We start from the raw sequence: 22,730 nt of genomic DNA, 5'->3' as shown, positions 1-22,730 counted from the left end.
GTATTACACGAACTCACTCCTATTCCTGACGTTCTATGCCACGGTCATCATTCCTGGCATTTTTGTCTTTTGAATCCACCACTCGATATTTGTTTAGCATTTACGATAGATACCCACTTACGTGAAAACCTTGCAAATGTAAAACGAATTCTTACTACGACACTTCGATGAGGGAATTACTGAATCGAAATGCACTTGTTCCGATCCGATTATTTGCACAGACTTTGCTGCGTGTTGTTGAAAATAATGATGGCAAATAAAATACAAAACGTTGACTTTTCGTTCTGCGTTTATGCCATAGAGTGCAGTTCCTGCTGCACAATTTGAAAAAAAAACTTCGTCCATAGTTATTATAACAGTTTTCGTCTGAATATGGCTAATTTTAACATTTAACGTAGTAAAAAAGGATGTTTTATAAGCTCTAGAATGTCATAGGCCGTTCAAACAAAATGCCCTGTCTAGCCAGCCTTAAAAACTGTAAAAATGAAACCACCACGTGGGAGAAGAAATGTAAAAAAAGTTTAATGTAGATAATTGTGATTTACTTTATTTTGAAATAGTCAAATTTATTTGAATGATTATATAAAAACTGTGTGTCAACTGTTAATACGCTTGCAATATTATATATATATATATATATATATATATATATATATATATATATATATATATATATATATATATATATATATATATATATATATATATATATATATGATTCTTTTAACATTCACTTGGTTACTGAAAACTGTTGCACCTTGAACATTATTTTAGTCAACATTTAGTTGGCCAAATACTTTTTCGATTAAATCTATAGATTCTAATGACGGAGAAGGAAAGCGGATCAATTCGAAGTCCTTTCCGCGGATGGATTTATTATCCTTGATAAAGCTTAAAAAGCTATACCATGTCTTGTCCAGCATCAGAGTGTTCGGATTACCTATAATAATACACAGCGCCTGTGCGCGGGTCAGAACGACATTCAGTCGTCGGTGATCGGCTAGAAAGCCGACCGAGTTAGTATTTGAACGGACCGTGGATATTATTATAACCGGTTTCTCTCGTCCCTGGTACTGTTCAGCCGAACCAATCTCTACAGCATCGAAACCAAGCTTCGAGAGCCCATTCCTTATGTACTCAACCTGTAAGCAGAATTTATATAAGTTTTCTCTACTTATGATTAAAAATCTGTACTGAAGATTTCGAACGCATACCTGGCTAGAGTATGGCGTAACTATACCAATGTCCTCTGGGCGAATTATCCGATTGTTTATTCTTCCTTTTACGAGCAACTGCACGTATCGAAACACAACTTTGGCTTCGTCGCGGTTACAGTAGCTAAGCGAAACAGGATTTCGATTCATTTGACCGAAAACGGAGACGAAAAACATCGGAAATTTCGGATTCGGCAGCTGTTGCCAGTTCACTGCCCATGCTGTTTCCGTCGGGGGTCCTTTGGCACGGAGTTCTGATTCGTAAAACTCTCTGTTGGAAAACTCGATCAAGGACGCGTGCGAACGATAATTATCGAGTAGCTTCATTATTACTTGCGTATTGTATCCGTTATTGTTGTGGTCCTTTCGGTAAAATGGAAGCTCCATCAAGCGTTCCAACAATGATGTATTGTGGGGAGTTTGTTTCAGATATTCGAAACGTGTTACAGGACCCAACTGTTTAGGGTCCCCTGCCAGCACGATGCTTGCATGTAGCTTGGTGTCATGCTCTCTAAAACCAACACTTCCGATCGGTACGAGCGCCGAAATCTCCTTCGAGCTGCCACACTCATCGATAAATATGTAATCATACATAGTCGTACCAATGTTCAATTGCATTAACCGACCACTATTCATGACGGTGCACACGAGAATTCGCGTCTTGGTAAAATCTTCCATTGTTGGTGTTTCGTACACACGGCGATTCATATTCGATACCTGCAACACCTTTGGATCAATTTCATTAATACTGCGTGCCGCGGTACAAGAAAAGTAGCGAAAGATTTCGCTCGCCTCCATATATTTCAGCAAACGCAACGTCAGATCGTTACAAGCAAAATTAGACATAGACGTCACGAGGATACGCGAATTTGCTCGAAGCTTCCATATCTGCAGCACTGCCTCCACAATTGTGAACGTTTTACCAGTGCCAGGTGGACCAAACAAAATGTATGGCGCAGGGTAAGCTGTCCGGTTAACGATATTTTTGATAGCGAGCTGCTGTTGTTTATTCTTACTGATTTGCGGATGAAACCACTCAAATCTAGAATTAGATAATTTTGATTTAAAAATTTTGCCTGTTCTGACATATTTCTCTGGATACTTACGATGAGAACGATTGGCCTTTAGATACGGAGTCAGGCTTGTCAACTTTCTCTCCATGCGAAGGAAATAGAACATCTTTTAAGCTGTGGCAGCTAATTCGATCCAACGCTTCATACTCTCTTTGAAATTGAGTCCGATTTTGCGGAAATACTAGCTTCGGAGAAGTCCATTGTAAAGTTGGCGGCAACCTTATTAAAAAGGATTTCAAACGACTTTCGACGATAAGTCCTCTAAATTTTACCACTCTATTATTCATGTTTGTATAGGCAACAACAACAGACCCATTTTTTAACAAACGCGGCGACACTTTAAACTGATCGTGAGAGAGTAGTAAATGATTCGAGTCTTTCTCCACAAAAATTGCTTTGTCAATTGTGTACTGCTGGAAGCTTTTGTAGTCGTCGTAATCATCTATTTGGTTTAACATGTTTAAGTAGTTAACATAGTTCGACGGATTTAATCCTTGTTTCGAATACAATTGAAGTCTATCTAACCATTGTGAAGCACAGACGCTATAGTGAGGTTTGTGGAGAAACCCGTTGGAATACAGTTCCTTTATTTCTTGTGGCACCGGAAAGGTAGAAAGCTTCATGGGTTTCAAAGAAAGACTGCAAGATTTGGAAGATTTGATTAGTTTTTTGCACGGATGCACATTTAGACAGTTGAGCCTTACCGGCGTTTTGAGGGCAATAGCTTTATCGTATGAGATTCAAGTAGTCTACCATCAGTGTCCAGAGATTGCGACAAAATAAGAATATTGTATGAACGATCGTCTATTATCTGCATCCTTTCTTTTTTAAAGATAAACTTGTAATTAGGTACCATACGCAAATCGCCATAGAACAACGTGATACTTTCATTTGTTGTGCTATCTAACAAGGAGATTGATTGAACGATAATAACTTGTTGACAAAGGTTCTGAATGTTTATCATAATCATCGACTGCGGAACACTGTACTTCACAGCCAACTGAAATACCGGCTGGGAATTGTTGATAAAGGATCTTCCACTTTGGGCCGTTGTATTTATCCATTTACACAGGCATTGGGCTAGTATGCTTTTACTCGGTTTTCCGCGCATTTCCGATTTGTGGGTCTTTTCCTTTCCTACGAAATAATTTAATCTTTTATAAGCATTTGGTGATAGAATTTCATGAAGTTGATTGGTAGGGATAAGGCGCATTCTTCAAAACGATGCCTATTCATAAATGTAACGACGACATAATAAATTATACTTGGATTGTTCAAATGATGCTGCTAAAATCAATCAATTTCAAATCAATGCCTCTAAAGTAGAATAGCCTTTTACAATGCGTTTACTACCGTAAGGCTCGCACGTGGTAATGAAAAAAGACTTACGCGCAACACGTGCTTAAATGACGGGTATCAAAAAAATTTTGAACTAGCGCAACGTACAATATATTGGGAACATTCTTGAGAATTCATTAGGTGTCTCTTTTTCTTGTCAATTCCGAACAAAACCGATTCAATGTTAACAATAAGACGTAAGAACTTGGCCGTTTCCTTACAATTTTAACTAAAACACAACACAAAGTGCCTATCCAATACCTACAATGTCAATTAAAAGAATGTTTCTCGATAAACACCCAATGACTCCATTTGCGAAAAAGAAGAGATTTGGAAATTGTTCTCCAAGTTCATTTTTCCATTTGAGATTTGTTTATAGAGAGCCCTTCTCCCTTAATGCGCACTGCCGTAAGCATGCAGCGCAAGCAAAAAGTCGATGCTGACAAACGGTTGGCGACGCCGGTTCAAGCAGCATAGGAAAGGGAGTGAAAGGGAAGCCGCTTAATATCTGTTGTCTTTTTCCTCATTTTTAAAAGCGATTTCCTACGAAGTTTATTGTTCCGGTTTTATATGGAATCTTTCTCACAAAGCTCTGAGAAATATATTATAAAAGCGCATCGAATTCATTACAATGTATTTGACTTTGTTACTAGGTTGCCATGCATCATAGGTATACAATATAATCAAATCACTGACATCCACATCAGTACGGTCTTCCCCACTTGAAGTTAACATCTACTTCCACATGACTCACTATACATTCTCTTTTGCGTTTTATTATAATTTTAAAATTCAGCTTTATCAAGTCTAGAATCTTACCACTCAAAATCATTCGGTCACATTTGGACCTACACTTTTCCCTAACGGTTGCAACAGCGTGTCGTGTATTACCTTTTTTGTATCCACTGCTCTCGGCCATTCTACCTATGTTATCTTGGCTTTTGAATACTAATATGAATCCTCGAACCTGCTACCTAATACACTATTGTTAAATAAATTTTGCTTTAGTAACACAACCAATCTGTAGCCGTTATCAATTATACAACACAAAAATAACATAACATCAATAGGCCACCTCAGAAGTGCGTCTGACTTGCAGCACAGTCTGTGTAAAACTGACATGGTTTTGAAAAAGAACTGAAAAGGAAACCATTTTGCAGGAGGTTTGGCGCAGCCCTGTCGAACCGTTGAGCTTTAACACGCTTTTAAGTGAAACGTTAGACGTTAAGATGACGCCGGTTACTTTTGTTATTTAGAATTTTATATAATTTTGAATATCATTTCTTATTGTAATAGATCATTTTCTACCACAGTCCTAAATATTTTAATATTTTCAGACCACGGCTTTTAAACCACCTTAGGCTTTCGTTTAATCCTCGTATTAATTTCACGTGGAGCTAATGAAAACCTGTCCTGGAATTTCGAATCGTGTAGTTAGCATACAAAAATAGGGCAAAAATCGATTAGTTGTCACTCGAAAATGCGAACGGAAAGCTTAGAAATATTGTAATACTTTGTTGAAGAGCATTTGTCATGCTACGCTATGGTCTTGAATGTAAAAATCTTAGTAATACAAAGAGCATATATATGTTTGTATATCTCATACAAATATCTCCTCATTCTACCTCACGAGAGAGCGCATGCTTCAAATCCAAGTGAATTTTCGGAAAAATAATTCATACTAATTAAAACAATAAACAGCAATAAACTGGTAACAAAAACTTTTGATTTATATTTGCTTTTTATAAACCTATGATTTACATTCGTATGTTGATTAGTCAGATTTATTTCCATAATTATAAACAAATAGTTTGAGCTGTTCATTCTCTCGGAAAATGAGATGGAGACCTAACGATTGCCAAAGCTTAGCTGAATTATAATTTGATCATTGAATAACAAACTAGACAAAATCTAGCGTATCCAATGCCCCTCCATATGAACTAGCTATTGTTGTAGAATAAGGAACATGGCCTAACCTAAAATTTCTTCCACAAACGGCGTTATTACATTTAATAAACGCTAGCAAACTATACCACGTTTTGTCCAACATCAGAGTGTTCGGATTACCTATAATAATACACAGCGCCTGTGCGCGGGTCAGAACGACATTCAGTCGTCGGTGATCGGCTAGAAAGCCGACCGAGTTACTATTTGAACGGACCGTGGATATTATTATAACCGGTTTCTCTCGTCCCTGGTACTGTTCAGCCGAACCAATCTCTACAGCATCGAAACCAAGCTTCGAGAGCCCATTCCTTATGTACTCAACCTGTAAGCAGAATTTATATAAGTTTTCTCTACTTATGATTAAAAATCTGTACTGAAGATTTCGAACGCATACCTGGCTAGAGTATGGCGTAACTATACCAATGTCCTCTGGGCGAATTATCCGATTGTTTATTCTTCCTTTTACGAGCAACTGCACGTATCGAAACACAACTTTGGCTTCGTCGCGGTTACAGTAGCTAAGCGAAACAGGATTTCGATTCATTTGACCGAAAACGGAGACGAAAAACATCGGAAATTTCGGATTCGGCAGCTGTTGCCAGTTCACTGCCCATGCTGTTTCCGTCGGGGGTCCTTTGGCACGGAGTTCTGATTCGTAAAACTCTCTGTTGGAAAACTCGATCAAGGACGCGTGCGAACGATAATTATCGAGTAGCTTCATTATTACTTGCGTATTGTATCCGTTATTGTTGTGGTCCTTTCGGTAAAATGGAAGCTCCATCAAGCGTTCCAACAATGATGTATTGTGGGGAGTTTGTTTCAGATATTCGAAACGTGTTACAGGACCCAACTGTTTAGGGTCCCCTGCCAGCACGATGCTTGCATGTAGCTTGGTGTCATACGTGCTCGTACCAATTCCTATCGGTACGAGCGCTGAAATCTCCTTCGAGCTGCCACACTCGTCGATAAATATGTAATCATATATGTTCGTATCAACGCCCAGTTGCATTAACCGACCACTATTCATGACGGTGCACACGAGAATTCGCGTCTTGGTAAAATCTTCCATTGCTGGTGTTTCGTACACACCGCGATACATATTCGATACGTGTAGCACCTTTGGATCCATTTCATTAATACTCCGTTCTGCACTGTAAGCAAAATAGCGAAAGAGATCTTTCGCTTTCACATATTTCAGCAATCGCGTCGCCAGCTCATTGCAAGCAAAATTGGATGTAGCCGTCACGAGGATACGCGATTTTGCTCGAAGCTTCCATATCTGCAGCACCGCCTCCACAATTGTTAACGTTTTGCCCGTGCCAGGTGGACCAAACAAAATATACGGCGCAGGATAAGCTGTTCGGTTAACGATATTTTTTATGGCGTGCTTTTGTTGTTTATTTTTAGCAATTTGCGGATGAAACCATTCAAATCTTTAATGAGATAAATTTGATATGAATATTTTTTCTCTACTGAGACATTCCCCAGGATACTTACGAAGTGAATGATTGACCTTTAAATATCTTGTCAGGTTTGTCTACTTTTTCTCCATGCGCGGGGAATAGAATACTCTTCAGGCTGGTGTAACCAATACGATGCAACGATTGATACTCAATTTGAAATTGGGTTAGATTTTGCGGAAACTCTAGCCTTGGAAAAAGGCTGCGTAAAGGCGTTGTCATGGATATCAAAAACGATGTATTACGCTCCATAATTACTCCCCGTGAAATAGACTCCATATTATTAGTTTTGACGAAAGCGTTAGCAAAACATCCTACATCCAACAGGCATGGTGGCTCTTTAAATTGATCGCTAGACAGTAGAAAACAATTTGTGTGAGTCTGTATCAAGATCGCCTTTTCAATCGTGTACTGGCACATGGTCATGTAGTTATCGTGTTGATCAATTTGGTTTAGCATTTTCAAGTAGTCGACATAATTAGATGGATTCAACGCATGAATTTTATACTCCTCTAGATGATCTAGCCATAACGAAGCAGGCCGACTGTAATGCGGATTATGGAGGAACCCGTTTGAATAAACTTCCTTCACTTCTGCTGGCACCGAAAATGGCGGAAGCTTTCTGAGTTTCAAAGGAAGGCTGTAAGATGTGGAGAAACACATTTGTATATATGCATGGTAACTGATCTCACTAGTCTTACTCACCCACGACGTTCCCTGGATGATAGGAACTGAATCATAAAGGTTTCGCGGAGCTCATAATTAGTACCCAAGATTTTAGCCAGGATAACTGCGTTGTATATGTGATTGTGTTTTGTATGAATATTTCTTTTTTCCAGAACAAATTCGTATCCGGGCACCATGCGTAAAACGCCGTCGAACAGGACATGGCGTGTGTCACCGTACAGCAAGATAGATCGAATAATAACGACTTGTTGGCATAGATTTTGCATGTTTATAATAATCATCAACTCCGGAATGCTGTACTTCACAGTCAACTTAAACACCGGCTGCCGAATGCTGGTGAGGGAATCAGAAGTTTTTACACTTGTTTCATTCCATTTCTGCAGGCATTGGGTCATTCGTTTGTACTGTGGCATCCTGCTCCTATCCGGGATTTGTGGCATTTTATTTCCTGTAAACTTATTTAACATTAAATATTTTTCCTACAGACTGATTTGAAATGTGTGCACGAAATGCACCAAAATGCATATTAAAATAGTTTTATCACCGTGTACATTGCAGATGATTATCAGAAATAGTGTATTGTGTAACACGTGCCTAAATGACCTTTAGTAAATTATATTATACCAGCAAAACGTGAGCAATACAAAATGAAGCCAAAACAATATTAGCAAAAAAAAAACAATCGTATAAGACTGGTGACTGAGGGTACCAAAGTACCAATTTCAATATAATAATGTTGATAATTCTACAAAAATGTCTACGGATGTGACAAACAAATATCTTCATTTGTGGGAAACCAGAGATTTGTGTTTCGTTCACCAAGCTCTTTTTTTTCATTGGGGATTTGTTTATACAAGGAATCTCTTTGTTCTCCTTTACCGCGCACTTCCGTAATCGACCACTTGCAGCGCAAGCGAAAAGACGACGATTAGTAGCGTCGCCGGCTCGGGCAGCGTGCGCGTATCGGATAGGGGGACGAAAGAGGGAAGTGTAAGAAGCGGCATGCTATGAAGGTTATTGTTTAGGTTTTACATGGAATCCTTCTCCCGTGGATACCCAGCTCTGAGAAATATATTTTAGAAGCAAATCGAATGCATCACATGGTACTTGATGGGCGTACTGGGTTTGACATGGATCACACATGAACAATAAAATCAAATCACAGTCATCAACCCCAGTATGAACAGTCTCCCCCACTTGAAGGTAACATCAGTATCGACTGATTACCTTTAATCAATTTTTTAATGCTTTTTGAAAAGCATCTTAGCTTATAACTTCTTGGAGTACAATCTCATCACTCAAAATAATTCGGAAAATCCAAACGTTTCTCTAACGGCTGCTATAACATGTCGCATTACCTTTTTTGTTTCCACTGCTCTCGGCCATTGTACACTTATGTTATCTTGGTTTTTGAATACTAATATAAATCCTCGAACCTGTTACTTAATACACTAATATTATTTGAATTTAGTTTTAGTAACACTGAGCCGATCTGCAGCAGTTGTCAATTCGCAACAACAACAAAATTAAAATATATGTCCAACGCACCATTACAGTGGTGCTCCTGGCGTGCAGCACCGTCTAAGTCTAAGTGACGATGTTCGAAGTGGATTTAAGAGAAATTTCATAGTACTATATCCCTAGGGGTTTTTGAGCAGCCCTGTCACACCGTTGAACTGTCGCTCCATTCTAGTAAAACGCTAGATATTAAGATCAGGCGCCATTCTAATAAAATCAAAATTGAGTTAATTCTTTATTACTTTGAATTTTACGTTATTTTATATGACTTTGTACTTCATGACCTTTTTTGTTTGGTTTACCCTATATACCCGAAACAGTCATTCAAATTCTGACATTCATAGAAGAGGGCTAATGCAAGCCCTAGGTCGGTTGTCAAGCGGGTATGTTTGTTTATTTATAAGCGCGCACGATGACTTTATCTAAAAGCGTGGAGAGGAAAATTTACAAGAAAATCAAGAGGTGCCAATTGTTAATCGAGAAAGATGCCTCAGTTTTATTCAGCAAAGAGTCGACAGAGGTAATAATTGTAGTTTATCATTATTTCCGGTATCCTTCATCGACGCGCCACGTTTTGTATATTGCAGTACATTGTGGTTTGCAATGCTGGCCTTTCGACAGGATTACAGCAAGAGGTTCTTCTAAAAGCAGCGCTCAAGCATGGCCCCGTTCAAAAGGTTTTGTTTCCACTCGGTAAATCTTATTGTTTTCTGCAATGTTTATCAAAAAGTGCAGCAGAAGCCATCTACACAGCTCTCAATGGAACGTGTGCTTTAGGCCAAGACGGAGCAGTGGTATTATTGGCATTCTGCAACGAAATTCCGAGCTGCCGATACGATCTCTGGAGCAATGAACTTCCGAATGGTCTTCTCGTAGAGCGCGAGTTTGTAAATGGAGAAATGGAAAAGGCGTTGTTAGAAGCTATCAACAGCGATCAGTCCGAAAAAAGCAAAGAGCAGCTTGCCAATACCTTGAAGCACCGTAAAGTACATCATTACGGCTACGAATTTATTTATGGAACCAATAATGTGGACAAAAAAAAACCATTAGAACGCAAAATACCTTCGATTTGCAATGAGCTGTGGGAACGGCTGCGCGACTTGCATCCCCATCTAAAGGGGTATCTTCCGGATCAACTTACGGTTAACCAGTACGAGCCTGGTCAAGGCATACCACCCCACGTGGACACCCACAGTGCCTTTGCTGATCCGATACTTTCGCTTTCGCTCGGTAGTGATGTTGTGATGGAATTCAAACATCCTTCTTCTGGTAAGCAAGTGTGCGTGGATTTACCCGCCAGGTCACTGTTAATCATGTCCGGGGAGAGTAGATACGATTGGATGCACGGTATAACACCCCGCAAGATGGACACTATTCCGGCCGAACTTCAAGGCGGACTGACCACGCGCAAGAGGGAGTTTCGAGTGTCGATGACTTTTCGCAAGATAAACCCAGATGTTCGTTGCAGCTGTGTGTATCCCAGCTTGTGTGACACGGCTCTCCAATCTTCTGAGAAATCAGCATGCTTACTCGAAACTCACGCAGTACAGGTAGAGGCTGAAAATGTGCACCGGGTTTATAACGAGATAGCAAAACATTTCAGCGATACCCGGCATTCACCGTGGCCAAGAGTAGAGTCCTTTGTCCGATCGTTGCCTACAGGTGCGGTTTTGCTGGACGTTGGATGTGGAAACGGCAAATACCTCGCATCGAACGAACGAGCGCTTTTGGTATGGACCGATCGGATCCCAAAAATTAAGTTATTTTCTTGTCAATCTTGCTTTAAGGTTTTTGTACTTTTCATCATTTCAGCTAGGTTGTGATCGCAGTGCAGGTTTACTGCAAGTTTGTGCCGAGCGGGGCTTTGGTGTATTCCAGTGCGATTGCCTTGCAATTCCTTTCCGGAACGATTCGGTCGATGCTTGTATCAGCATTGCGGTGATACACCATTTAGCGACCGATAAGCGAAGGGAGCAAGCAATTTCAGAAATGGTGCGAGTTCTTCGGCCTGGTGGTAGAGCTCTCATCTACGTTTGGGCTAAGAACCAAGAAGTAAATGCAAAAAAATCAAGCTACCTCCGGCAGAACAAGCACAATAACAAGCTACAAAACACTGAGAACGATTCGTATCAAGGCGAAAACGCAATCGAACGGATGGAAAAGGCTGTTACTGGAGCGAGCGATTGCACGTTACCCGTACATACAAATAGAACGAAATTCCAGCATCAGGACCTGCTGGTACCATGGAAACTACGGGCATCAAGTGATTCAATGAATAAGTCTACCTTCCTGCGGTACTACCACGTGTTCGAAGAGCGCGAGCTGGAGCAGCTCTGTCTCTCAGCGGATGCTAAAGGTCTCGTCAAATTGATTGAAAGCTACTACGATCAGGGAAACTGGTGTGTAATGTTGGAAAAGGCAGTTGATAAAACAATAAACTCAAACTAAGATCTTTGGAAAAGATTCGCGAAATAGAAGCGCGAGTCTGTGGTTTATATTTCGCTCATTTCTTCATCGCTTGCTTTGATAACACTGTAAAATTGAACCAACTCATCGTACGAATAGTTATCAAGCAACTCAATCAACTGCGGCAGCTTTGTTTTCACGTTCACGCCCTTGAATTTGAATTTATCGATGTAAAGATCGGTTAGTATGCCGTAGATTCGGTTTAGTATTGTTGGTTGCTTCCGGAATTCGATTCCAATCTCTTGCTGGTTGCTTATGAGCGAACGGTATTCCTCCGATAATGTATTGAATTCTTCGTCGTCGCGAATGTCTAAATCTATCAGAGCCTGTGCAAGCTGATAGTCCTTGGTGAGTTTGTTGTAATGCACAATTTTCGGCTCGATCAGCTTGATGAGCGAGGGTATAGTAGATTCGTTAATAGCTTGAAAAACAAAAAACCGATATGATTATAATATTGTAAAATATCTAGTAGCAACGAACAACGCCAACTTACACGTGGAAATTTCCAGCTTGATTCGTTTTTTGGTAGCCTCCTTTGTGATGAAATCTTTCAATATCGAAATAGTAGAAATGTTATCGCTCCGAAAGATGGCCTCTCCCTTGCCATATTCGCACACGAGCAGCGTTCCGATGAATACGTGCCGGAACGTGTACTGCACCTTACCACTTTCGTAAAGCTTCTCCGGCAGTTCGGGAATGCTGTTTATCATCCAGTTGTGCATTTCGGCTTGACTAAACGGTCCCCTCAGGGTCAGGGTGTTCATTGGGCGTACAAGCATTTCGTCGCTGGCATTGTGTATGATCATGTGCAACGAGAGCGGCTTGATTGGATAGCGTTTTAGCTGGCAACATTTCGGCTGCAGGTTGGGCGTAATGTAAACCTGCAGTGTCCCACTCTGGCCCTCGATCGTGCGAAACTTCAACTCGATACGATTCGTATTCAGCTGACAACGATAGCTCGCGAGGAGACTGTTGCCACTCAACTTATCGCACTCGCTGAAGCTAACAACGGCCGTGTTTTTCTCTACATCCAGCAGCGTTATCGGTGCGTCGCACTGAAGCAGCACGTGCTCGATCGGGGTTGGGATTTCGAGCGACAGCAGAAACGTAGCGTCATCCTTTAGGAGCACGAACGAGTCATTTATCGGTAGCATCGGTATTGCCGACAGTCCAGAAGAAAGCGCCTGGGTGGAAAGTTGATACCGTTCCCTTTCCTTGGCGATCGTTTGCTCGAGTTCGTAAATTTCAGCCCTTATACGAAGAAGTTTAGCTGAAGAATCACTGCCTGTGGCACGCTCGGCATGCGTCAGGCTGTCGCTCATGCTTTTGCTGATGCATTGCGTCGTTAGTCCGAATATGCGCCCGGAGTACGTGCACACCACAATCTCGGTGTAGTTAGTGGCTCCCACACAGCCGCCCTGTAGGGTCGATATGCTTTCATTAAAATTTTCCTTATATATTTGCGTGCATTCCATTTCAAACTGGTACTCGTCCGAGTTCATTGCAAACACCTGCAGCGTGCCATCGCGACGACCCACGATCAATTCGTCCTTACCGTCACCCGACAGGTCGTAGGTGGCAATGCAGGTAATTGCACTCGGTACGGCATCACCATCCCGTTCGTCGACCAACATCTCTCGTTTCACCTCCGACGACACGAGATTAAAATGAAACAGAACGACGGTACCATCGGAAAATCCACACAACAGCCTGTCACCTAGGCCCTTTGGCACGTACAGGACCGTCGGGACACTGTCCACTTCGAGCGTTTGCCGCACGCGAGCATGTTCCAGGATGCGCAACACTCGACCTGTACAAGCAAGGACTGTTATGAGCCGGCTCGTGTTGTTTGGGCAGAGCGCCGCCACATCCACGATGACATCGCCACATAGATAAGAGCCCACCTCCTTGCAGTCGCGATAGTGATTGTACACGTGGTTCCCACAAACGAGCAAATCGTTCCCACTGACGCACATCGAGCGGATCGTTTCCGTCAGGTTGGTTTCGAACGCAAGGAACAGTTTGCCCTTTTTGTTGAACCCGCGCACCTTGTTTTCGGAAGCGGTGAAAATTTTATCCGCCACCGAACCCGCCTGGCCGGCAAGCTTGACGGAGGCGATTTTTTCGTTTGGCAACGTTTTGAAGTGCACCTGCAGCTCGTCCTTTTTCATCGAGAACACCTGCAGTACACCGTCTTGGTCACCGATGGCCACTTTTTGCTGCTGCTTGTAGCCACTGTTAGGGCCGCTGGAGGAACCACTGGTCGCAGGAGGTAGCAGCTGTAGGCAATTCGGTCCTGTAAGGCCGACGTTGGTGTAATCGACACGTGTGAGCTCCAATTCCATTGCGAAAGTATTTTTTTGACTCCAGAAAAATGTCCGCCTGTGTAAAATTTAAAAGGATTGCTTTGTTTTGCCATTGCCGCGGTACCCATAGTAACCATATCGCAAGGACCTCGGCGTCTGCGCATTGTTTGGTCAAAGATCACACCTGTTGCACTTCGTTGTTGGCAAATTTTTGTTAGCTGTAAATAAGTAACCATATTGTAAGCATAACACATCTTTTATCCTTTTTCTCCTCTCCTTCTTTGTCTTTCACGTGATCGTTCCATACAATGTTCTTGTGAATCCAGGGTAAGCAACAAGTTCATTGCCCGAACTCGTACTAGTTTTGATTAGAGGCTCGCAGCGTCTGGTAACGCTTTCTGGATTGTCGGAGCCATAAATCGTCTGAAAAAATGGCGATACATTACTGGTCATTGCCTTGTTTGCTTCTAGCATTTGTAGTATGTATAGTGAATGGGAAAATTCGAGATTTACCACACGAGTACCACTCGGAATTTAGCGTTGATAGCGACTTTGAGCTGCTGAAAAAAATCCTACGACAAAATTTACTGCAAGACTATGCGGACATTACGGGCGACCAGCACGATCAACGAGAAGTGGAGTCGATGGTTGAAAAACGAATACATAGTTTTCTACGAGACCGACTGGAGCGGGAAAATTCGAAGAATGAACGTTTTAGGCGAGACATTAACGATGCAGAAGCTGCCATCGAGGCGGACACAGCTGATGGTAAGATGAAGGAAAAAAAAACCATGTGGTCTCGGGTCAACGACCTTGCTAAGGGAAGTTTATTGCACATTTTGAACGATAGCGAAAATGAAAAGTTCCCCCAAACGATGCGTAGCTAGCTAGGCTGCATATTGATCATATTTTGAATGCCGAAAAGTTCCTTCTTTACATAGCCACAGTTATGCTTCTCGAGAAACTTCATAAAAAGGCTCATGCTCATCGGTTGATCTTCCGTGTCGGAATCCTCGTCCATCTCGCAAAAAAGCTCCTCCCGGAAACCGAACGCAAAGTGTCGCAGCTGCACCATTTCGGTCGCTGTTTCGCTGGTACTTGTTTCACTGAGTTTTATCTGTATTTTCTGCCATTTCAATGGTTTGATAGTGCGCCAAAACTCTTGTGTGTCAGCCTGATGTCCTTCCACGCAGATGATGGCCGGTTTTCCCGGACGCGAGAAACCAGTGAGCTTTAGCTCACGTGCAGTTTTGACGATCGTCTGTCGTTTCATTTTGCTTTTTAAATGGTGCGAATATATCCACAATCGCTCAAATATGATTGGTTTGTGTTCGATCGTGGTGTGTTTGCAGCTCGTAGAGAGTTCCTTTTTCTCTGCCGTCGATTGCAGCATCTCCACAATGTGGTCTTGTATCCAGCAAATCACCTGATAGACGTACGGTTCGTCCCGTTCAAGTATTTCTTCTTCAATGTACTGCTCAATCTTGACCGTTAGCAACCGTTCTTGTTCGCGCGCAATCTCTGCCGAACGAATTACAATCCGTGGTAACTCCAGGGAGGGATACAGATGGGGCAATTGCACTAAAAGCTCTACCTTTTGGTCCGATAACAGTGGGAGGTTGAAACGATAGTCCAGTTTTGCGCTAAGTTGCTCGATTTCACCACAGATAAAACCGTTCAGGTTGTCTATGCAGCTGTAATCGTCGACTTGAAGCTCTCCGTGGTTGCAAAAAATGGCTGAAAGCATCTGGAACTCATCGAGCTGTTTTTGGACATTTTTCCTTTGCAGTACGACTTGAGCATCGTCCTCCACATTGCCTTTCTTCATGCCTCACCACCTGCAAATTTGTGAGAAATAAACAAAAATTTATTGTTTAATCCATCTTCCAGCACGTCAACTGTATCTTAAAGGATTCCAAGAACGAGGTCATGTACCGGTAAATTTCCCTATCGACATCTGTCTGCTCCGCGTGGGTAAATCAATATTTGCAGCAGCCTTGCACCAAAGCGAAACTAGTAACAGAACAATGAACGCCACGACCGTTTCCTTCTATCGGAGGGTAAGTGAGGGCAGACAAGTTTCACGCCAACTGTTCGATTTGCAATCCCATTTCACGTACTTTTAGGTAAAGGGAAAATTTGAAAAGTACCAGGAGCACCAAGCGTACACGGCGCGCCATTTTGACTGTGTCTCGATCGCACACCTCGGGTTCGTGGCCGTGGTTAACTACCACGACCAGGAGCTAAATGTGTTCGAGGAAGGATCGCCCGTATTTCAGATCCATGAGGACGCCACGATTGAAATGGTACAGACGTTTGGTCAGCCGAACCAGAATACGGTCCATCTGTGGGTACACGGGAAGCACGTGTTTCTCATGCACACTTACATCAATCTGGACGAGAGTAGACCAACCGTGTGTCCCCTGTACCGGTGGTCTGGTTACTACTTCGATGTAGTCGACCAAATGCCATGCCACAACGCCGTTCATATCGAAGCATTCTCGATCGAACAGCAACTGTTCGTTGCGGTTGCGAATCAGATGTCCTCGGCGCAAGGCAAGGATACGTTTTCGGATATTTTTATTCTGAACCCCGACACTCAGAAGCTGGTGCTTCATCAACGAATCTACATTTACTCCGTATCGGATATTGTGTACTTTTTCTTCGAGGCGTACGAGCGCAGGGAGCACTTTCTCATTGCCGGAAATTCGATCGAAGTAGATGGCGCTGACGCTGGCGGACGCAAAGCACGCAATGTCGATCAGAGCTCGATCATCTACAAGTTTGTGGATGGCTATTTTGTGCCATTTCAAAATTTGGAGCTTACCGGCGTGAAAATGTTCCTCCCGGTTGTGGTAAGTAGACGCGTGTGACGTTCATTTGATTGTGTTCATTTTCACATAATCCCCGTATCGTTTTGATAGCATGAAAATGGTGAATTTCTTCTGCTTGTGTTGTGCCACGATCAGCCATTGCTGATTTATGAGTATGATGGGTGGAAACTTGTACCATCGCGAATCGATTACACGGGAGAAGCATTCGCTGCAGGAGTGACTAACATGCGCGTGTATCGTCACATTGTGAATGCAAGTGTGATTGTGATAGCCAACAGCAATCTATTTGGGAAATCAATCAATCTTTTCACCCCCCAATATGGGGTGCAGAACGATCTGCGGCAGGTGTACGCTCATTTTATCGAATGGTGTGAGCGAATGCAGGAGCAAACCTCGCAGGTGAACCTAGAGCAGCTGTACAACCGGCTTATCGAACTGCCGGATAATGCATCGGACGGTGCGGTCACAATTAACAAAAATATTGAACTACAGGAATCGACCGTACAGTCCTTAAATGCCAAGTCTATAAACACAAAGCATCTGCTCGTCGATGAAGCCTTTCTATCGTACGTCGTCGAAGTGAACGAGTACGTACAGCGGGTCAAGGAAAAGATGGATCTCGTCGAACAGACCATTCACGGGAGTGTACTCATAAATGACACTGTTCGTTGGAACGGGGATTTGGCCGTTTCCGAGCTGATCGCACCCGCTGGGCAAATGAAGCAGCTCGACGTGAAGGTACTTAACAATGCAGCCCACAAGACGCGCGAAACGGACAGCCAGAATGAGGATTTAGTGGAGGACGATACGATCACCGTCGAACGACTGATAGTCGATCGCATTGCTGATGTGCGTTTCTGGAACGGACATGCCGCGGAGAGTTTGCTGCTGGTTGATGATCCTCCTATGAAATGGAAGGACATGTCCGTAACGGCTAAAAAGGTGGTCGTTGGAGGAAATCTGTTCGTGAACAAGCTTATCGATGGTATCTTTTTCCATCCCGGTAACGTGCTGCTTCCGAACGTCGATCAGGTATTTGATGGGACCAGCCTGACGGTTAAAGATCTTACCGTGAATCGATTAAAGAGCCAACGACTCAATTCCACCGACGCTGGCTCCGTGCAGCGGATGATGGATCAATCAAGAACGCTACTAGCGAAGTCACGTGGCGCTATGCCGCAGGAGTACGGCAGCGAATTTGATACTATCGATGCGGACGAGTTGCAGTTGACGGGCCTGCTAAACGACATCGATCCCCGGCTTCTAACCGACAACGTACTTCTCGACCAGGCAGCGGATCAGCAATTCAATGATAAAATGGTGATCGATCAGATTACGGCACACAATATTGTTGTGACTGAATCGAAGCTATCGGGAGTGGAATTGAAAAACGTTGCTCAAACTACCGGCGAGCAGAAGATCCTGCAGGATTTACAATTCGTGCAGCCCATGCTTGTGAACAGCTTGTTCCTGCGAGATCGTCTCAACCACATCCCCGTGATGGAGGATAAGCTGCAGTTGTTACATCTAACTGCCAGTGAAATTCAAACCATCACCGGAACAAAAACATTCGACTATGTCGAACTGCTAAAACCGATCGAACTGCAGGGAAGAATCAATGGCGAAAGCTTGAGCAAAATGAACCCTATCATGACGATTGGGGATGATCTGGTGCTGAACGGTGACTATACAATCCACGGGAATGTAACGTTTAACGGACAGCTTTGGGCACACAACATTTTAAGCAATAGAGGTGAACACGATCTGCATCGACTAGTAACGCATGGTTTACAGATAAACGCGTCACCAGCACCAGGGCAGGTGATTAAATTCCTTCAACCCGTGTTTGTCGAACATCTACACGCCCAAAGGATCAATGAACTTGATGTGAGCGATCTGGTGCCACAGGTTGCAGGACAGGTGCAGTATCTAACAGGACGCAAGACATTCATAGGAGAGCTCAAAGTTGATGGCACTGTTGATGCGAACGAGATCAACAAAGTCGATTTGAATCAGCTCAATCGTACAATATTTCGTCGAAACGGGGTCGAGCAAACCATCGATGGTACAATTCATTTCAATACAGTCATTTCGTCACACGTGAACGCTGATACTGTGCGCTTTGATGGGAAACACCTTGATCGATTACTTCGGTTAGACATTTCGCAAAATGTAAGTGCACCGGTGTACTTCAAAAACTGTACCATATACGTCGACAATACGGTTGTTGCACAAAGCGTGCAGGCAGACAATCGGTCAACGTTGTTTAGATATGACGTGGATCATCTGCTGCAAGATACATTGATTTTTGGGGGAGATGAAACAAATGCTGCTTTTATTCAAGGGCCCAAAAGCTTCCGAAACCTTACAATTGGACAGCTAGTGCTACTCGACGGATCTCTACTAAATGGGATACCGGTGGAGAATATAAAGCACATTCTGGCGGCCGGAGACAATCGTACTATAATCAAGAACGAATTGCACAACTTTCAAAGTGATATCGCGATAAATCATCTCCTATTTGAGGGAGCGATCAACGGAATATCAAAAGAGTCGTTTTGCAAGGCATGGTTAATGCATACGGGAAACCAAACGTTTTCAGTTGGGCAAACGTTTGAACAGATTGCAATGGGGCAGTTGCACATGTCTGGAAAACTAAATGGTATCACGATGCAACAGTTGGCAGAAAATGCATACCGTACTGATCGCGAAGAGTACATCGAACAGGCAATATTCCGTAAGTACTTCATATCGTTGTTTTATCTTCTAATTGACGAATTTTTGGAAATCAAATAATCATCCTGTATTATCAGATAAAGGCATTGTGACGTACGAGCCATCTACGGTTGGTGGCCTTGTGTCAGGACTAAATCTCACCAATGACGTCCTGCTAAAGCAATCACCCGGCATACAGACGCTTGGAACTATGCGTGTGTCAGGAATGCTGGAGGCAAAAGGGCAGCTGCACATATTAAACCAATTGAATGGGATTAATTTTCCCAAGATGATGATGTTCTTTGCCTCAACGGCCAACGAACAAGGACGCGAAAGTGCACTGGTCAATATACAGGTGCAGGAAAACGTTTACTTTGAACATGATCCAATCGTTATTCACCTTAACGGACACAATGTAAAGAAACTTTACAACCAAGTTTGGTTGCCTCATCGACCCACGGTGCTTACTGGCCGGTATCATTTCGAAAGTGTTCAATTCGAAAAACCCCTTGACAACAAGGTAATTGTGGCAGATTGACCAAGCAGTATAACTCGCCACTGATTCATTTTGTTCCTTACGCAGATCCAGCCAATTAATCATCTGTTTTGGGACGAAGTACAGGCACGATGTTTAAGCGGAACGAAAACACAAAACATAACCGCACCAGTGCTGTTTCATGGTGATGTAAAAATACACGCTAGAGCTGAATTTCACGATGTACATCTACAAGGCTTATTGAAAAGTAGCAAAAGGTAAGTTTACCTTGAACGAGGATTCGTAACGATTGCCTGAAATATGTGTGTATAAAGCACGCTGCCGAAGCAAATCACAACAAAACATATCTGGTGTGAAAAGTCACAACAAATCTGACAGATTCGCAAAATGCATGCACGCACTAAAAAGAGAACTGTCAGCGTTATACATGGAAGGCGTTCTCTTTTCCATTTTTTTAGCTTTTTAAATTTAAATTCAAAAATAATTTTTTTTACCTTTTTTTTATCAGCTCACCCGGATTAAATGCCATAGAGTATGATAAATATGCACTACGACACCAAGAGCCGCAAGAAATTAGTGGGAAATGGTTATTTCATGATTTGGAAATTCACGGTATGCTAATATATTTATTACATTGATTGATATTATTGATCGTGCCTATGGTATTGAATTATGTGTTTATTTTTAGGAAATTTTGAAATTAAAACACTTAATGGCCATAATGTTGCAACTGAGCTGCTCAGAAGCGACGTTGCTGCGAGCAACGTTACAGCTTCCAAGCATTTCAGTGAGCTGCACGTGGAAAGCATTGTATGCGCACCACCGTGCATTATACAGGAGGTGGACATGGATGAATGGTATTCAAATGGATTGCGACTGAGAGGAAATCAGACGCTTGAAGGAACGCTTATTATCGAAAACGGAATAATCACTGGTAACTTGATAGCGCTCGGTACCGTAAACGGCATGCGATTTGATGCGGATAACTTGATGCTAAAATCGGTACCCCAGAATGTTAATGGCACCCTGAGGCTAGTGACGAAATTTCCCAACGAAAACAAAATTTTTCCCCTAGTTTTCGAGTCGTTGCATGCGAAAACCATCAATGGAAAGGATGTTGACAAGTTTTTGAATAACGTTGCTCTAAACAGTCAAAATCCTTTAATAATCAATAGCCCGGTAACGTTTATCGACCTGATAGAAACAGATGACTCATTGTTAGAAGGAGATGAAATTTTTGGAGTAAACGTTACGCAATTGTTGCAATCCACGTCTTACCATAATGATGTGGACGCGCTTGCATCACAGGTTAGATCGCTCGAAAGTGTAAATGACAAGCTTGCAGAGAACGTGTTTGAAAATAGTCCGATCTTTAGTCATTTTGAAAAATTGAAACCCATTACGGTGCATGCAGTGCGCATGTTGGTACTCACAGTTCCTATGCATCCAACGCCATTGGAATTGATTGTAGTACACAGTGCAGAGCCGAACAGGCCTCCTGCGATCGATTTTTACCATTGGAGTGCTAAAGAATCACGATTAGTACCTTCTAAGGCCTATCCCTCAATCGTGGGACGAGATCGTACAATTGCGAATGTGAAGCGTCTTAATCTTGGCCAGAAGCAACATCTCTTTGTAGAGTTTATTGAGCGAGATAGCAAAACGTTTGTTCAGCAAATTTTAGATTTGCACACCGAAACAACAGATATGTACAAATTTGTTCCGCTATATGTAATGAATAGTACACGTTCACGGGATGTGATCTGGTTGAAAATGGCCAAACTCGACTGTATCGTAATGTACTCAAAAGGTACAGTTGGCCTCGAAATTCGTTGTCTGAGAGAACACAATCTTGTTCAAATTCTTGACGTTAGGCAGATTGAAGAAACGGTAGCACCGGTTCAGATGGTAGCATTGGAAAATCATCTGGTAATGCTCGACAGTAACGAGCATATTCAAATCTGGCGTACAACGGGTACCTTTTACATGAAACATCACCAAACAATAGCTGTTTCACATCCTTCGTACCTCAGCGTGGCGAGGTATGAAAACCAGCTTATGCTGGCGATCAATTCAGAGCATACACCTAACACAGCTCATCATGGTTCAATTGAAATTTGGCGCAAAGCACTTTCTGCAAATACTACCTTTGTGCAACATCAGCTCATATTGACCAAGCTTCCAAAACAGCTGCAGTTTTCTGTGCTACCCTCGAGAGAACTAGTACTGTACACACTAACCGAAAATTGGCTGCATCCTCTGGTAGTGTATCGATATGAGGGTGTAACCGGCTTCAGAGAAATACTAACAACTAACACCATTCGTCAAAAGGCAAAACGGTTATCAGTTTTAAAGATGCGTCTAGCTCAGACAGAGATTGTTGCAATACTAGGCGCAGAGTCAACCGAGTTAGTAAATGTAGTATTCGTTTAAATTGTACATTGTTAGCTATGTTGTTAATTATTTATTCATTTTTGTTGTACAACTAAAGTAACATATAAAGCATGTCAGCATGTCCATAACAAAGAGAAGTTGATGTAACGTTTAAATTGAGCAAGATATGGAAGGAAACTGTGGTAAAGGTGTATTAAAAGCAACACGAGCAAAGGTACACCGCGTAAAGGTATAGTATTTATTTCAGACCATGATTTTTAAACCAAATCGAAAAGCGAACCT

At 42.4% G+C, this 22,730-nt stretch overlaps 4 protein-coding genes across 4 annotated transcripts; 2 read left to right on the top strand and 2 right to left on the bottom strand.

Moving 5' to 3' along the window:
- Positions 1-9,649: 9,649 nt before the first annotated feature.
- On the top strand, positions 9,650-11,685 carry LOC128729392 (alkylated DNA repair protein alkB homolog 8). The gene is made up of 3 exons (XM_053823033.1): positions 9,650-9,757; positions 9,825-10,967; positions 11,050-11,685. Exons 1-3 carry the CDS (start codon positions 9,650-9,652, stop codon positions 11,683-11,685), a joined length of 1,887 nt encoding a protein of 628 aa, XP_053679008.1.
- Positions 11,686-11,729: 44 nt separating this feature from the next.
- Positions 11,730-14,048, bottom strand: LOC128721153 (Bardet-Biedl syndrome 7 protein-like). The gene is made up of 2 exons (XM_053814875.1): positions 12,197-14,048; positions 11,730-12,124 (listed from the first exon to the last, which is right to left on the bottom strand). The coding sequence occupies exons 1-2, from the start codon at positions 14,046-14,048 to the stop codon at positions 11,730-11,732; spliced, it is 2,247 nt and encodes a 748-aa protein (XP_053670850.1).
- Positions 14,049-14,440: 392 nt separating this feature from the next.
- On the top strand, positions 14,441-22,487 carry LOC128729376 (uncharacterized). Its single transcript, XM_053823032.1, has 8 exons — positions 14,441-14,777; positions 15,900-16,069; positions 16,136-16,864; positions 16,934-19,580; positions 19,657-20,078; positions 20,142-20,311; positions 20,563-20,666; positions 20,743-22,487. Exons 1-8 carry the CDS (start codon positions 14,441-14,443, stop codon positions 22,485-22,487), a joined length of 6,324 nt encoding a protein of 2,107 aa, XP_053679007.1.
- LOC128732261 (RWD domain-containing protein 2A) lies at positions 14,818-20,384 on the bottom strand. Its single transcript, XM_053825439.1, has 2 exons — positions 20,322-20,384; positions 14,818-15,847 (listed from the first exon to the last, which is right to left on the bottom strand). The coding sequence occupies exon 2, from the start codon at positions 15,835-15,837 to the stop codon at positions 14,893-14,895; it is 945 nt and encodes a 314-aa protein (XP_053681414.1). The 5' UTR covers positions 15,838-15,847; positions 20,322-20,384; the 3' UTR covers positions 14,818-14,892.
- Positions 22,488-22,730: the final 243 nt, after the last annotated feature.

Source organism: Anopheles nili, chromosome 2 (genome assembly GCF_943737925.1).
Source record: "Anopheles nili chromosome 2, idAnoNiliSN_F5_01, whole genome shotgun sequence".
Classification (NCBI taxonomy): domain Eukaryota; kingdom Metazoa; phylum Arthropoda; class Insecta; order Diptera; family Culicidae; genus Anopheles; species Anopheles nili.
This window is presented reverse-complemented; position numbering and strand designations above follow the sequence as displayed.

Coding starts and splice junctions, on each gene's coding strand:
- LOC128729392 (XM_053823033.1), top strand. CDS start 9,650: ATGACTTTATCTAAAAGCGTGGAGAGGAAAATTTACAAGAAAATCAAG. Junction 9,758..9,824: donor TCAGCAAAGAGTCGACAGAG/GTAATAATTGTA, acceptor TGTATATTGCAG/TACATTGTGGTTTGCAATGC. Junction 10,968..11,049: donor CGAACGAACGAGCGCTTTTG/GTATGGACCGAT, acceptor TCATCATTTCAG/CTAGGTTGTGATCGCAGTGC.
- LOC128721153 (XM_053814875.1), bottom strand. CDS start 14,048: ATGGAATTGGAGCTCACACGTGTCGATTACACCAACGTCGGCCTTACA. Junction 12,125..12,196: donor CAAGCTGGAAATTTCCACGT/GTAAGTTGGCGT, acceptor TTGTTTTTCAAG/CTATTAACGAATCTACTATA.
- LOC128729376 (XM_053823032.1), top strand. CDS start 14,441: ATGGCGATACATTACTGGTCATTGCCTTGTTTGCTTCTAGCATTTGTA. Junction 14,778..15,899: donor CGAGGCGGACACAGCTGATG/GTAAGATGAAGG, acceptor TCCATCTTCCAG/CACGTCAACTGTATCTTAAA. Junction 19,581..19,656: donor CATCGAACAGGCAATATTCC/GTAAGTACTTCA, acceptor CTGTATTATCAG/ATAAAGGCATTGTGACGTAC.
- LOC128732261 (XM_053825439.1), bottom strand. CDS start 15,837: ATGAAGAAAGGCAATGTGGAGGACGATGCTCAAGTCGTACTGCAAAGG.